Genomic DNA, 16,700 nt, shown 5'->3' with positions numbered 1-16,700 from the left:
AGCGGTGATAATTCAAGTATGAAACTGTAGATGGCAAAGTAGATTCATGTGTAAATAACCACAGAAATCAGTATCTTCTGACTCTCGTGATCTAAGTTTATCTTTGAGCAATTTTGTTGTTTTAATTAATAGCTGTTCTGCACTAGAAGTTAAGGCAAGTGCTAAGAGCTTGTGACCAGGTGCATTCTCAAAATCAGTTCAGAAGCCAACTAGAAACAAAAGGCAGTCAGGGGCTCCGAGGTGTGTGGCTGGGGGCAGTTGCACAATTTCTCTACCTCAGTTTCCTCATCTGTTCAATGGGAATAGTAATGGTAGAATCCACCCCCCCCCCCCAAAGGAAGGATTCAATGAATTAATACACGTAAAGTGCCTGGAACGGCACCTGTCATGGAGTTAGCACTTAATAAATGTTGCCAAGAATTTAAAGGGATGCTTTAGCAAGGCACTCAAGTGTGTACTTGGCTCTTTCCTGGATGTTAGTAGCTTTCCATTTATCTTTTGCTTTTCCTTCATAACATTTACCACAGTAGTAATTCAGTAATTAGTTGGTTTCCCTGGTTATTCACGAGCTCTACAAGACTAAGTTCTGTTTTGCTTTCATTTGTGTCTCCAGCACCTAGATCAGGTTCTTATTTGTATAAGCGCTCATTAAATATTCACTGAATGAATGAATTCAGTATGGGAGGAGGACTAGATTTACATTCAAAAGATCCTGACTTGAATTTGGTCCTTCTTTTGCCAGCTATGTAAATTCAGGCAAGTTGCTTAATTTGTTGATGTCTTATCTCTAAAGAGGAAAGAATAGTATGGTGATTACATTAAATAATGTAATTGAAACTGCTCAGGACACTTCGAGTCTGGGTGTCAAATGTTAACTGTTAATTTAACAATGAATTGCTTCCTGGGGCACCTGGATGGCTCAGGTGGTTAAGCATCTGATTCTTGATTTTGGCTCAGGTCATGATCTCACAGTTCCTAAGTTTGAGCCCCACATCAGGCTTTGCGCTGACAGTGCAGAGCCTGCTTGGGATTCTCTCTCTCTCTCTCTCTCTCTCTCTCTCTCTCTTTCTTTGCCCCTCCCCTGCTCTCTCTTTCTCTCAAAATAAATAAATAAACTTTAAAAGCAACCAATAACCACCCCCCTCAAACCCAATGAATTGCTTCCTAATAATGATTATAATTGACTGGAATATAGAGTTAAGCAACAGATTCCATGTATATTCAGGTAAAACAACTTTCTGAGAGATGTTGCTGGAATGTGTGCAAACCTAAAATAAAGTAAGTCTACATCACTTAGGACTAAATGCAACATGCAAAAAGAAAGCACCAATCCGCTGATCTGAAAGGAATACACCTATTGGATGCAGTCCTAATTTACAAATACTGAAGTCCATGCCAATAAAATCATTAAAAATACCATGCGTTATATTTTAAGACAGTCATTATACTCTGCCCACAGAACACTGTTGCAACATTAAATCACCACTGTTGAATGAGAATGTAAACTCTTCTGGGGAAGGTAAGAGAAGCTTAGATGTTGCCATATACGGGGTTCCCTAATGGGTCAGGCACTGTGCTAGGTCTGGGGATGGTGGGTAGATTAGACAAGATTCCTAATCTCAAGCAGAACATAATTTAGCATAAGGGAGAGAGACATAAGCAAATGGTTAGTGTTTTTCCAGATGAGTCCTGTAGAGGTGTCATTGATCAAGGCTACTAATAGCATAAAGGGAGAGTTTACAGGTAGAGAAAAGAAAGGAGGAAGAATACATGGACTGTGGAATTTGTCTGCCTAAGAAGAGAATGGGGTGGGGGGATGGGCTAAATGGGGGATGGGCACTTGTTGGGACCAGCACTGGGGGTTCTATGTAAGTGATGAATCCCTGGGTTCTACTCCTGAAACCAATACTACACTGTATGTTAAGTAACTTGAATTTAAATAGATAAAATTTTAAAAAGAGAGAGAATGGGCTGTCTTTGGTGTTCTTAATCAGTACACCAGCCCCTTTGAAATAACAGAGAGATGAGAAGAGAGAGACATTGTGAAATCGAAAGAGACTAAACAGAATCTAGTTTAGTTTAGTGGTAACTGATCAGGAAGAAGACCAAAAGACCAACCAGGAGACAGGATATAAAAGGTACCTCTTCAAAGGTACCTTTTCCAATCTGCTTTGGAGCAAAAATCCTATCAGTAAAACCTTAATAATTTAGCTCTCGTTAAACCCCAAATATACTCAATTTGTAAAAAGTTACATTTAGCATTATCTTGGATGAATCACTATTTGTTCTGTTGTGGACAAATGAGCAAACACAGAGAAGCACAAGAAGGAAAAACCAGACGTCATTTATTATCTACCTTGCCATTGTCTACACTATGTACACTCATGCTTTCTCTATTTTGGTTTTTTGTGAGAGGGTTGAGGGTTAGAAACTTGTATTAAAATTTTTAACTTGAATTGTATAAAATACAAAGAAAGGAAAAATATTACCTGAAACCCATCACCATGAGATGGTCACCAAACTATTAAGTGTAGCTTAACTTATTTTTTAAGTGTATTATATAGATTATATATGTAATTTTATATAAGTGAATTGAGAAACACATTTTATTTTATGACTTGCTTTTATCTTTTAATTGTAAGTCTTTAACCACTGTGGCAAGAAATACCAGTTGTCATTTTTGATGACTAAATGATATTCCATTTAATTTTATTCCATTCCAAATAATCCTCTATATTGGACATTTAAGCTAGTTTTTCACACCTCTTTTATAATTGCCTTAGGATAACTTCCTAGAGGGTATATCCAGGTAGGAAGATAAACACAGTTGCAAAGTTTCTGATACATATTGTTATATATTGCCTTCCAGAAAGCAATATGTATTCTGGCCAACATTAGGTTATATGATTTCTTAAACCTCCATTGATTTAATAACTCATTTGCCTGTTTTAGTGTAATTTAATTCATATTTCTCAGATTACTACTGAGGTTGAAAATCGCTTCGTTTGCATTAGCTTGGTTAATAAAATTCCTACTGACACCTTTATTTTTTGTTCAATTTTCTTGCATTGGGAAATTTCAAACATGTACAAAAGTATAGAAAGTAGCATAATGTATATCTATTCCTTGTAACCACCTACAGTGGTATTAAAATTTAACATTTTTTCATAGTTACTTCAGATTTGTTTTAAAAAGGAACCATTACAGACACAGTAGTCTTATTTACCTGGGTTTATCCCTTCCTGAACTCATTTCCTCCCTCCTAACCTCCCAGAGTTAACCAGGATCCCGAATTTGGTGTTTATATTTCCCTTGTATATTTTTGTGCTTTTACTTTGTATATGCATTATTAATACATACCAACTATTGCTAAAGTAAATTTATTTTATATATTGTATGCATCTAACTGATTTACTTACTTCCACCTTGTACTCATGGTATTTTTCCATGTGGATAAGTTAACTTGTTTATTATCGTTGTGGTATATTATTCTACTCTATGATTATGTTATGATAGCATTAACCTTATTCTTATTGATTTGATTGCCCTTAGGTTGTTTTAAGTTTTTCACTATTTCAGTGTTGCAAAAAATGTTTTTATACGTTCATCACATCTGCATACATGTAATGATTTCTCCGGGCCATATCCTATGAATGGAATGGCTGAGTCAAAGGGTCTGTGCTTCTTAAACTTTACTGGATTTTGCCAAACTGCTTTGCAAAATGGTTGTACCAATTTATAATCTCATCAGCTGTGTAAGATTTCTTCTTTGTCACCAATACTTGGTAGAATTAAATTTAAACATTTTTGTCAGTCTAAAATGGTATCTAATAATTTAAATTTATCTGTTCCTGATTATAATAGGGTAAAGCATATTTTCTTCTTTTAAAAAAAATTTAATGTTCATTTATTTTTGAGTGAGAGAGAGAGAGAGAGAGAGAGAGACAGCAGGGGAGGGGCAGAGAGAGAGGGAGACACAGAATTGGAAGCAGGCTCCAAGCTCTGTTAACTGACTGAGCCACCCAGGAACACCTCTTCTTCATTGGTTAATTTTTCTGTGAATTGTATACTTATTTACTGTGCATTTTAGGTTTAGTCATTTGCCTTTTTTTTTTTTTTTTGGCTCACTTTTAGAAATTATATATTAATTCTGAAAACAAACATTTTGCTGTGCATAGGTTGTAGATATCTATTACTTTCTGACTTCGTTTATTTTTCAATTGTAATATAGTTGACCTGTGACTGGTCTTTGAACTTTGTTTATGCTGTCTTTGTTGAACCAATATTAACAATTGTAATGAAGTCATATTATCCATATTTCTTTTTATAGTGTGCTTTTGGGTGTCCTGTTTAAGAAATTGTGTCTTACTCTGAGGTCATAAGTATACCCTTCTTTATTTTCTTCTGTAAGTAGCAATGGTTTGCTTTTCACAGTTAGACCTTAGCTGTACTTGGATTTATCTTCGTTAATGGGACGAGCTAAGGGTGTAATTGTCTATCTTTTTCATATGGATAACCAATTCATTGTATCAATTGTGTTAATCCTTTCTCCACTGGTTTTGAAATGCTTTCTCTGACTTAGCATTTCTATACATGTAAGGGTCTGTTTCTGACCCCTATTTCACTGATCCATCATCTTTTTAAAGAAAAAAAAAATTTAACAGTGGTATAACACCTTAATTACAATTATGATATAAGTGTTGATTTCTAGGAACATAAACTTCTCCTCCATGATCTTCATTATTATCTTAGCTCTCCTTGGTCCTTTACTAGGACATAGGAATTTCAGGACCATCTTGCAGGTTCCACACAAAAACAAAACAAAACAAAACAAAACAAAGCAAATAACAGCCCTATCAGGATTTTATTGAAATTGTATTGTACATTTTATTATTGGTGGATATTTGGTTTCTTTATAATATTGAGCTTTCCCATTCTTGGGCATGACATAGTCTTGCTTTTATTTAGGTCTCATTAAGAGACATGGTAATATTTTATAGTTTTCCCAATAAATATCCTGAGTCTTCATTTAGGTATATTCAAAGGTACTCTTATAGATTTATTGTTGTTGGAATTGTGAGAGAAATCTTTTTTTTTTTTCTTTAATGTCTTCCTAATTGGTTATTGCTGATGCCTGGAGATAATACTGATTTTTGCATTTTGCTATTACATTCAACAAAGTTGCTAAACCTTATTATTCTATTAATATGCCTATTAGTTCTCTTGGGATTTCTATGCAGACAGTTATTTTGCCTGCGAATGTGAATAGTTTTTAAGTTTATATACATCTTACTTCATGGTGTTGTCATTCTGCTTTGACCTTGAGTTCAATGCTGAATAAAAGGAGTGTAGCAAGTTCTGTTCCTTGTTGAATGGGATTTCCTTGAAGGTTTCATTGTTAGGATTGATATTTGGCATGAAGATTTGATAGATGCCTCTCAGATTAAGAAAATTTCCTTCTGTTTCTACTTGCAAATAATTTTTCTCTGTTTTGATTTTTAATCATGAATCATGTTTACATTTTGCTGTCTTCTTTTTTCTGCATCTTTTGAGATTCCTAAATTTTTTGAACTGTTGATAGAATATGCTTGAAGTGACTCTACCAACGTTGATCCACCCTCAAATTTATGGAAAAGCACCACTGTTAAGTTGTTAAATGTTTGTAATGGAAGAAATCTTTGTATAGCAAAAATCATAATCACTTATTGTTTATGATGACAATGTATACTCTCAGCTTGTCATTTACATTTCAATTTTTTATGATTGTTTTTCATACATACATAGGTATATTCGATGTTTAGTGAAAAATTGGGGGCACCTGCGTGGCTCAGTTAAGTGTCCATCTCTTGGTTTTGGCTCAGGTCATGATCTCACGGTTTTGTGAGTTCAAACTGTCCATTGGGCTCTGTGCTGACAGCACAGAGACTGCTTGGGATTCTCTCTCTCCCTCTCTCTCTGCCCTTCCCCCATTTGTGCTGTCTTTGTTTCTCTCAAAATAAATCAACTTGAGAAAAGTCATGAAAAATTGATTAATTCAATTAGCCATTGCACTTTAATCAAGCTTTAAAAATAGGTTTCTGTTCCAAATTTATATAAAATTCATCTACATTTATACTATTAGCCCTTTTATAATTTGGGTGCCATTTTTTTATATTTAATTATCCATCTGAAATTTCATTCATCTGAGAGTCCTGTTGGTGAAGAGTGAAATATTTTATAAGCACACACATCTTTCTCATAATCCATCAAGTTGATCATATCATTTATTTCCTTTCATAATTTATCATAATAGTTGATAAATTATTTTAGTTTTTCAATTGTTGAAACATTGAAATCTTGGAATAAAAGTTAGTTTTCAAGGATTAGAATATTTCTGGTGCTTTACTACATTTAAATCATCATTTCTTTATTGAAAATGTTTAGGAGTGCCTGGGGGGCTCAGTTGGTTAAGCATCTGACTTTGGCTCAGGTCATGATCTCACAGTTGGTGAGTTTGAGCCCTGCGTCGGGCTCTGTGCTGACAGCTCAGAGCCTGGAACCTGCTTCAGATTCTGTGTCTCCCTCTTCCTCTGCTCCTCCCCCACTCTCACTCTGTCTCTCTCAAAAATAAAAGAAACATTAAAAAAAAAAAAGAAAATTGTTACATCTGTATTCATAAGTAAAATTCATCAATTTTATGAGCCAATTTAGTCAATTTTGAAACCAAGTGTTGTTGTATTTTTTTAATCTAAGAGGAATTGGAAAGATTTACAAATGTTTACATTACCTGGAAAATTTATACAGAAGAGCAATTATCTCTTGAAAAACTGGAAGAGTCTACTCATGTAACACTTTTGGTTTGGTGTTGCTGTTGCGCATTGCTGTTCTTACAGGTTGCTTTTGATAAACTTAATTTTTGTTGGTTTATCCCTCTCTGGTATTAGTTTACTTAGGAGTTCTGCTATGTTATTTTGTTAATATTTTAGGTTTACAATAGATATGTATATTTAAATATGGCAACATAAATATAAAATTATATAAAATGTGGAAATATAAATACAGTAAAACCTTGGATTACAAGTAACTTGTTCTGCAAGTGTTCTGCAAGACAAGCAAACATTTCAAATAAATTTTACCTTGATAAATGAGCAACGTCTTGCAATAGGAGTAGTACATGACATCGAATGTCACGTGATCACAACTGAGCCAATGGTTCTCGAAGTTTGCTTTGATATACAAGTGTTTTGAATAGCAAGCATGTTTCTGGAATGAATTATGCTGGCAAACCAAGGTTTTACTATACATATATTTTCTGAAATATCCATGTTAATTATCCCTGTTTTTAATTATACCACTTGTATTTGTGTTCCTTTATAATTTTAGCATCAGTTTTTCACATGGTATAACTTCTATATCAGTGGTTCTGTCTTTTCTCTAATTTTATTTTGATTATCTGGTTTTGTTTGTATGCATTTCTCTCTTTTTATTGCTTGACAGCTTTGCCCACAAAAAAGCTAATGCTTTGATTTTACTTGTCAAATAACTTGTTTTTGCTTTCTCCACTATTAATTTCTAGTTCAATAATCTCTAACTTCCAAATATGTTTTTTTATGATGGCTTCTTGAGGCAAATAATTCATTTTAGTTGTTACTTATTTGATAATGAAAGCGATTAAAGCTATGAATTTGCCTCAGATTACTGCTTCTGTTCCAATTCTTCAATTTTATATGAAATATTCATCATTATTACTTAAATGATCTGAACTTATAGTTTTACATGAGCATCTTCTGCACTTTTTTAAAGATGGAGAACTCAGTCCACAAGTCCTAGATTTAGTATTTTGTTTTGTTTGTTGGGAGGAGGAAGTATTGCTTATATTTTTATTATTGAATTCACATATTACTGCATTTATCCATGGCAAGGTAGCTCTTACATAATGTGTGCACGTGTAGCAAATCAATGAAATAATCTTTGCATTTACAAATTATTAGCCCTTCTAACAAAGTATATCAAGAACAATGATAAAGAATACTTATTTCAATATTTTTCTATTATGCTCATATTATCAATTATAATATTAATGTATTTTCTACCATCTTCTATTATGTCATGCTTGATCAGTAAAAGACTGAGAGGAATATTAAAATGTTTCCCAATTTTGGAAGAGATGTTGTTCAAAGGGTACAAAGCTACAGTTAAGTAAGGATAAGTCTAGAGATCTAAGAACCATGGTGACTATAGTCAATAATATTATATTGAATATTGAAAATTTGCTAAGAGAGTAGATTTCAGGTGCACTTATCACACTTATAAAATGGAAACTGTGAAGAGATGATATGCTAAGTCGTTTCACTACTGTAATCATTTCAGTATGTATGTGCATATACATCATGTTTCATACTTCAAACATATAATTTTGATTTAAAAATTAAAAAATACAAAATACAAAGCATACAAAAGTTTTGGACTGGTTGTCATGGGGAGCAGAGAATTAACAACAAAATCCCCCATTTTATTGTGTCAATTGCCTATAGTATTGCCAGAATTTTTTGCTAAGTAGTGTTATGAAAATAACATATGCACATGGTAACAAAAGAAAATTAAAAGATGCCAATTAATTTAAAACATGTTAGTTTTCCTTCTGTTAAGGTACTTCCATTAGCAGTTCCTGAGATATTCTTCCAGAAGCATTCTGTGCATACTTTCTCCCCTTCATAGAAATAGATAACTCTTTTAATAAAAAGAGGTGTCTATATAAAACCTTTGTACATATTTTTTTCTCATTTAACAACTGTATATCTCAGAGACCTTTTCATATCAACACAAAAATATCTGCTTCATTTTCCAAAATACTGTCTGAATAGATTTTAATGTAAAAATGTACCATAATTATTTAAAGCTAATTTATACTTTGGGGCACTCAGGCTGCCTCTAGCTGTTTATTATTATAAATATATTTTTGCAATCAAAAACCTTGTGTGTACATTGGAGTCTACTGATGGGTCAAATCCCAGAACTGGAATATTTGCATACATTTAAAATTGTGTGACATTGACAGATTATACTTCAGGTAATTATTCTGATTTTAACTTACAACCAACAGTGGGTAAGTGTTTGTTTCACATTTTTACTGTCACTTGGTATTACTAAACCTTTAAATATTTGTGACTTAGAACCACAGTTGATTATTATCCGTCATGGTTCTGGGGGGTGACTCAGCTCAGCTACATGGTTGTCGCTTGGATTCTCTCACGTAGTGGCAGTCAGATGACATCTGAGCTGAAGTCATCTGAAAGTTTGACTGGATTGGACATCTTGGATGCCTTATTCACATGGAGGCTCATTCAAGTCTGTCCACCGGAGTGGACACTCCCATGTGGCTTGGGATTTTCACAACATGAGGGCTGGGTTCTCATAGGGAATGTTCCAAGAACAAGTATCTCAAGAGCCAGGAAGCAGCCAGGTGGGTTAAAGGCAACACTCTACAAGTAGTAAAGCATCATTTCTGCCATATCCTATTGGTCAAAATAGTCCACACACCTTCATTTTTGAATGAAGTCATCTTTTTAACTTTGAGTCAAAATTCATTCATTTATATTCATATATAGAGAAATATAAATTCATCCATATATATAATTCATACATAAATGAATTCATTCAGTCATTCATATATAAATAAAAGCAATAATTTTCCCCTTTGCCTATTAATAGAAATAGAACTAGTTTTACTTATTTTTTTCTCAGTTCTATTTTTTCCTGGGTTTACGACAATGTTTTTGAAAGTAATAAATTACATTTGCTTTACTTTAATTCAGATTTTCTTCATTAGGCTAACCTTCCCCCATCTCATTTTGCTTTCTTGAAATGAAATGGAGATTGGTGCTTTTGCCTAACGTCCTAAATCATTTTTTGGAATGATTGGGGTGACTTACATGATATCAGTAGACCTCTTAATTGAATGTCAAGGAAGGCAGTTCCTATTGGCACGGGGACCTCCAGCTTCACTGAGAAGCATTCAATTAGATGAAAAACAGATGCTTATTTTTGTCTTATAAACCTCAATGCAGGTTATGTGGTAATTACTTCGAAGAGCAGGATAACAATTTATGTAATCAGCAGGACCCTATAATTACTAATGCATAATTTCTAAACAGCATTTAGCAAAATGAGGCCCATACATACAGTTTGTAATGAAAAAGATGTGTTTGACACCACACTAAATTAAATTAAAAATTTGCATATTTTCTTCCAGGAAATGCAGTAGCTTCATCTGCTTTATTTTGCTTCACTAATCCCTGTCTACTTTTAGCTCTGTTATAGGATCATGGAAATGCTGAATCACAATGATGGCTGAATGGGAGCAGAAGGATGAGGTATAGAGAAAGCCCTCCTTCTCTGCTGTCTAGGATTATGTAACATGATTCTGAGAGATTATTTGGAACATTACATCTAGGCAACTTGTTTCCATGGAGAGTTTAATATGAAGGTCCTACAATCACTTAATTTAGAATGTAAGTGCTTGCAGAGAACTTAAAAATTACCTCCACTTGTCTGAGGCCCGGTAAAATGATGTGACTTTTAACATCAAGCAGTTGTCAGTAGGAGTAAGAAATGACTCATTCAGTTAGTCCCAGTCCTTTGTGGAATCCATTCCACTCCTGATTAAATCACACTGAGTTAATGTTGGACAAACCACATGTTGCATCAGCCCCAGGGACGTTGAACGTTTCTGCAGTAAGTCTTTTGAAATTTGCATGCACATTGGCATCGCTAGTATGCCTTTAATAGTAGTAGGTGGAAATAGTGGTGGTAGTAAATGGCCGTAGTGGTGGCTATGATATCTCCCGAAGATAATTTAAGTTCTACATATTGAGAAAGTTGAGTGCTAGTTATTTACAGTTTCTCTCTGAAAGACCATCGATGAAATTGGACACCTGGAGAAATTCTTACCTGCAATTCCTGAAGTCATGTCAAGAGGATTACCCGTCTCTTCCTCAAAGCTCTGGACCTGAGACACCAAAATACATCAATTTCATTAGAAATGTTTTCATAACGAATTCACTTTATTTATTTAATCAACATATAATGAGTGCCTACTGGCTACCGCTAAGAGGATTAACCATGATTTCTAAACTCAAAGAGCTTACACTGGGGGGCAGGCAGGTGGCATGGTACAAGCACTCGGGATAAAGATTCAAAGAACTAAAGATCAGGAGAGGGAAATGGGGGAATCACTTCCAGGTGGGAGGAATAGAGACCCTGTCTGGAAGATGCGGCATTTGAGTGAGACTGAAATAATAATAATAATATTATTCTAGATTTTTTTTTTTTTGCTCCTAAAGAGCTTTAAATATACTTGGAGAATGAGAGTTATTTCCTACATTTAATTTTATTTCTCTGAGGGATTTATTTATGACTTGGTAAATTTATGGAAAGCAATTCAGAAAATTCACAACTCAGTTGCTATACAGAGCTTAGATAGCTCAAAGAAAATTTGTTTTCCAAATTGATAGAGCAGAATTTATCATTAAAGTTATTTTCAGAAATTAATAAATACTACTCTACTGAGAATAAAATTATGGGTAAAACAAAATAATAAATATTTCTTTTAAGGGTGCCTGGGTGACTCAGTCCATTAAACATCTGGCTCTTGATTTCAGCTCAGGTCATGATCTCAGGGTTTTATGAGATGACACCTGAACTGGGCTCCATGCCTGGCATGGAGCCTGCTTGAAATTCTCTCTCTCCCTCTGCCTCTGCTCCTCCCTGCTCCTGTGCGCTTTCTCTCTCTCTCTCTCTCAAAAAAAAAAAAAAAAAATTTCTTGAAAAGTAATAAGATAAAGTACTACAGAAACTTGATGAATAAAAAAAGTTAAAGAAGGTAAGAAAACAGTTCCTGTTGATATTTTAGAGTTCATTTTTGCAGGTTTCCCTTTTAATATGTTTTTGGACATCATTGTGTAATCAAAAATTTTCACTCAAAACTTAGAAGGAGAGCTTCTTTCCCCACGTTGTGAAATTCCTTTGAAAACACCATTTTTCATGACTACAATAGGCCATATTTTGAAGGTACATTAATTTACTTAATGATTCTCCTAATGTTGGAATGTTTTCTAAATTTTGCAAATAAAAGTAATGGTGAGATGAATATCCTTATATATAAATCTTATTCTACATGTCATATTATCCATTTAGGTTCATATCTGAATAGTGAAAACTGAATCAAAGGACATTTAAACATTCCAGCACAAGTGGCCAGAAAGGGCCATAAACTCAGGAATAAAGAGAAGACCATGAGGTTACAGCTTAGCAGTGTAAGAAGAACTATTTATTCCCTCTTTTTAATCCTTCATCTGTTTTCTTTAAAGTTATTTTATACTTATGGTTCATTAGACATATTTCTTAACATTACTTTTATTGGTTTTGTAACTCAAACCAGCGTGCACCTTGTCTGTATACTGTATACATGTACCGTGGACATTTTCAAGTATAATAAGAAAACTCTTCTGCTGAGATTATTATCATGGAGGAAAGTCCACTTTGTGTGATGTAAAGTACATAGTCATCTAGGGAAAAACAACCCCAGACAACAAAATCTCAACAATTTAAAACGGAAACCAGGTGTATTCCTGGGTTGTTTCCCCTGAGCCAAACTTATTAATAATTTTTTTAATTAAAAATAAAGGAACAGTTATAAACTTTGGAAACATTTTCCACCTACTCAGGATGCCAATTGGCATTGTTTAATGATAGGGTCAATGTTTCTTACATTTAGTTCTAGGAGCGAGATCTCTGTATGGAAGCGAGAGGAAGACTAAACATGTTTTATAGTGGCTATAAAGAAGCATCCTACCTTGACTTTACAATTGCAGATGCTTCATTAGGATTAAATTCTCTTAATATGTTTGGGAATTTAAAAAGAAAGGAACAGACTCAGTTTTACTAAGTAAAATTAAACAAAAAATATGTTGATTTCTGCACTAAAGAAGTCGATGCACAATTTTCTTGGAATCATAGTTTTGAAAAGTGAGCCAAATATTGTCAAATTCAGCCTGTAAGTAGGACTTTAGGGGAGCATCATAGATTGATCAGGAGGTAATTTTGGCCAATCACAGTTGAAATTATGATAGCTAGATATTTAAGTATATTGGCTCATGTTTTAAATGCCATGAAAATCTGCCAATTTCACACATATTTTTCATTTCTTATAATTGGATTCTTAAATTTGCCATTAAAAAATGACTATTAAATCTGGCATTAGTTCCTGTTTAAGATGCAACGTACCCAAGCTTCATTTACTCATCCATTGGTATTGAGTGAAACAAATATTTTTCTCCCAGACTGTGATGAGGACATAATATTTTAGGTATACATTTTAGAAAAACAAAATTCAAGTAGTGAATTTCCTTTATATCATTTTGGGGGCTCTATGCCTTGGATACACATATAGCCTGTCACACACACAAACCTGGGCAAATATTAAAGAAAGACCAGGGACAAAGTTGGTTATAAAGTTCAAGAGAGTATTCTGTTTTTCTACGGATGCCACCCAGACTAAATTAATATTATCAAATATTTTTGATGTTAACTTAATCATTCACAAACATTTATTGAGTCCCTAGTATGTGCCTAAAAACATATGAGCTTGGGGTACTTGGGTGGCTCAGTTGGTTGAGTGTCTGACTCTTGCTTTCAGCTCAGATTATGATCTCATGGTTCATGGGATTGGCCTTTCACACTCACAGTGAGGAGCCTGATTGGGATTCTGTCTTACCTCTCTCTCTGCCCCTCTCCCACTTACACTTGTTCTCTGTCTCTCTCAAAATAAATAAACATCCTTAAAAAAATAAAATAAAAATAAATTTATTAAAAAAACAAAGAAACAGGGGCGCCTGGGTGGCCCAGTTGGTTAAGGGAACGACGTCAGCTCAAGTCATGATCTCATGGTTCATGCGTTCAAGCCCCACCTCAGGCTCTTTGCTGACAGCTCAGAGCCTGGAGCCTGCTTCGGATCCTGTGTCTGTCTCTCTCTGCCCCTCCCCACTCATGCTCTGTCTCTTTCTCTCTCTCTCTCTCTCTCTCTCTCTCTCTCTCTCTCAAAGATAAATAAACATTAAAAAAATAAAAACAAACACACAAAACATATGAACTTGTATTATTTTATTTTGGGGCCTGAGTGTCTTCCCACCTCCATACATACCACCAGAGAGCTTTGCCTTGAATAATTGCTATTTAAGAATATTTGAAAGTGTACCATGTAAGAACTGACACTCTGTTCTGAATCTTTTTTATCCTGAATGTAATATTATCTCTCCCTGTCCTCTCACATATAGATGGTGTCCAATGGACCTTATTTTCCTCTAAGTCAATCAAGCTTGAAGCATAAAAAACTTTGTAAAGGGACAGTAGAGTCTGTGAGGCATCCCAACAGGCTGGGGATGGTGAAATTTCTTGTTTGGATCCTAAGTAATATAGCAGATGACAAATGGACTGCAGATTTTCTTGATATTCTTTATATTACTGTAAGTAGTACTCTGGTGATTAAGTAATCTTTGCAAGATTGAAATAAAAGAAAATTTTTCTTAGTGCTACCTCAGTTTATCTTCAAATCAGGGCACTAGATCAAAGGTCTCCTTTTTTCCTCCATTTATAATTAAAAAAAATTTTTTTAACATTTATTTATTGTTGAGAAACAGAGAGACAGAGCATGAGCAGGGAAGGGGCAGAGAGAGAGGGAGACACAGAATCAGAAGCAGGCTCCAGGCTCTGAGCTGTCAGCACAGAGCCTGATGTGGGGCTTGAACTCACAAACCGTGAGATCATGACCTGAGCTGAAGTTGGACGTTTAAGCGACTGAGCCACCCAGATGCCCCTCTCCATTTATAATTTTTATATATTTGCAGGCTATTGGTTTACATTCAGACTAATATTTTAAGGTTCTTGAAATAATTTTTGACATAAGACATGTATACACATAAACATATATACATAGATATTAGGATCATCAATAGCTACATATTTTGAGGCAATTTTCATATCTTTGTGGGATAGGGAGGGCTACCAATAGGCATATTCACCTAATTCCTCTTCTTCTTTTAAGGTTATGGGTAAGTCTTACCTCCTACAAGTTTCTTGATCCTCTCAGCCCCTTGGCTGTTTAAGAACCTATCTTCTTGGGGCGCCTGGATGGCTTAGTCAGTTAAGCATCCGACTTCAGCTCAGGTCATGATCTCACAGTTTGTGAGTTTGAGCCCTGCGTCGGGCTCTGTGCTGAGAGCTTGGAGCCTGGAGCCTGGAGCCTGCTTCGGATTCTGTGTCTCCCTCTCTCTCTGCCCCTCCCCCGCTCGCACTCTGTCTCTGTCTCTCTCTCAAAAATAAATGAACATTAAAAAAAAAGGAACCTATCTTTCTGCTCCCTAGATGTCCCAAACATGTCTACAGTGATATGAAAGTTTACCGGTAGAGCTGTCACTCTCCCTGCGTGTTACTGTGCCCACTCCTGCCATTGCACTGAGGTTCCCTTGCTGGCAGGTTCTGCACCCCAGAGACTATCAGAGCGCCTGGCTTGTAGAGGGCTTCTAAGAAAGGTGGTCCCACCTTGGGATTTGCATATAAATATTCTGCCCCACTTCTGGATGATTTACATGATGAAAGGGAAAAAATTTTGCTCTTCCTTTGTCATAATATTAAAGAATAGAGAAATGTGTGAAAACGTGTATATATTTTTTTTAAAAGACTGAGAAGTGCAAGTAAGGGTGTCATCTAAATGAGGGTGAAAATTAGCATGAGTGAGTGAAGGGGAAGATGAAGGAGCAGACTGTGAAATATGTGAAGATATACATACATGCACATATAGGACAAAACATCTTTTGTTTACTGACATTCCTTAGCCCTTCTCCCAGTCAAGAAAGAGAAGTTTGAGGAGTTACCGGGCTCTGACCCTGGGTAAATGGGAAATAAATGATGTGGGGAGGAAACCAAATAGGCAGTGTGAAGAAGCAACAAGTGAGGAAAGAGTCTGTAAAAGTATAATCTTTTCCCCATCACATGTTTCACTCCTGTGTTTTAAGAACAAAATATAGGGTGATCAGCCTGCATAAGATGTGGTGAAAAGCATGAAAGCAAGCGGGCACTGATGTGTGAACTTCAGCCAAGCCACAGGACCCATGCCAAGAGGCTCTGTGCTGCGGTGCAGTCCAGGGAGAATCCAACAGTGAGATAACTATCAAATGCATTCATACTTTTCCTGAGTTGACTCATGGTGGCATAGACTGAGACTGATTCTGACAGCTGCGTGGTCACCAGAAGAAGGGGGGCCAGCCCCAGAAAGGTGTAGTGGCATAGGAATGAGGTTGGTCCTAAAAGTTCTTGGTAGACAGAGTTGTGAATAAATATGTATGAAATGGAGGTCGAGTTATGTGAATATCGATAAACTCCAAAGCAAACAAACAAATAAAATACTAGTCCTGCAAAATCAAAACCAAACCCGGGTCCCTACTTCTTTGTCCAAGGCCTTGCATTAGGCGTCACGGGGGACATATTTCCAAGATACATCTCCTTGTGGACAAAACCTGGTGGTCAAGGAGCTGACAGACTAGCAGGGGAGATGTCATTGAAACACATGTACAGTCTCTGCCATACAAGCTCTCCCTGCCAAGGCTGTGAGAATACAGAGTGGATGTGTGGGCAAGTTTCACTGAGTGGGAAGTAGCTGAACTGGC

General features: G+C 35.5%; 1 protein-coding gene across 1 annotated transcript in view; it reads right to left on the bottom strand.

The window, feature by feature from the left end:
• The window catches only part of ITPRID1 (ITPR interacting domain containing 1), an 84,249-nt gene that overhangs the window by 47,070 nt on the left and 20,479 nt on the right, over positions 1-16,700 (bottom strand). The window contains exon 8 of the mRNA XM_042927618.1: positions 10,930-10,987. Within this exon, the coding sequence (XP_042783552.1) occupies positions 10,930-10,987 (58 nt within the window). The remainder of the gene's footprint in view (positions 1-10,929; positions 10,988-16,700) is intronic.

This window comes from Panthera leo, chromosome A2 (genome assembly GCF_018350215.1).
Source record: "Panthera leo isolate Ple1 chromosome A2, P.leo_Ple1_pat1.1, whole genome shotgun sequence".
Lineage (NCBI taxonomy): Eukaryota > Metazoa > Chordata > Mammalia > Carnivora > Felidae > Panthera > Panthera leo.
The sequence above is the reverse complement of the archived record's forward strand: the minus strand, read 5'-3'. Positions and strand labels throughout refer to the sequence as shown.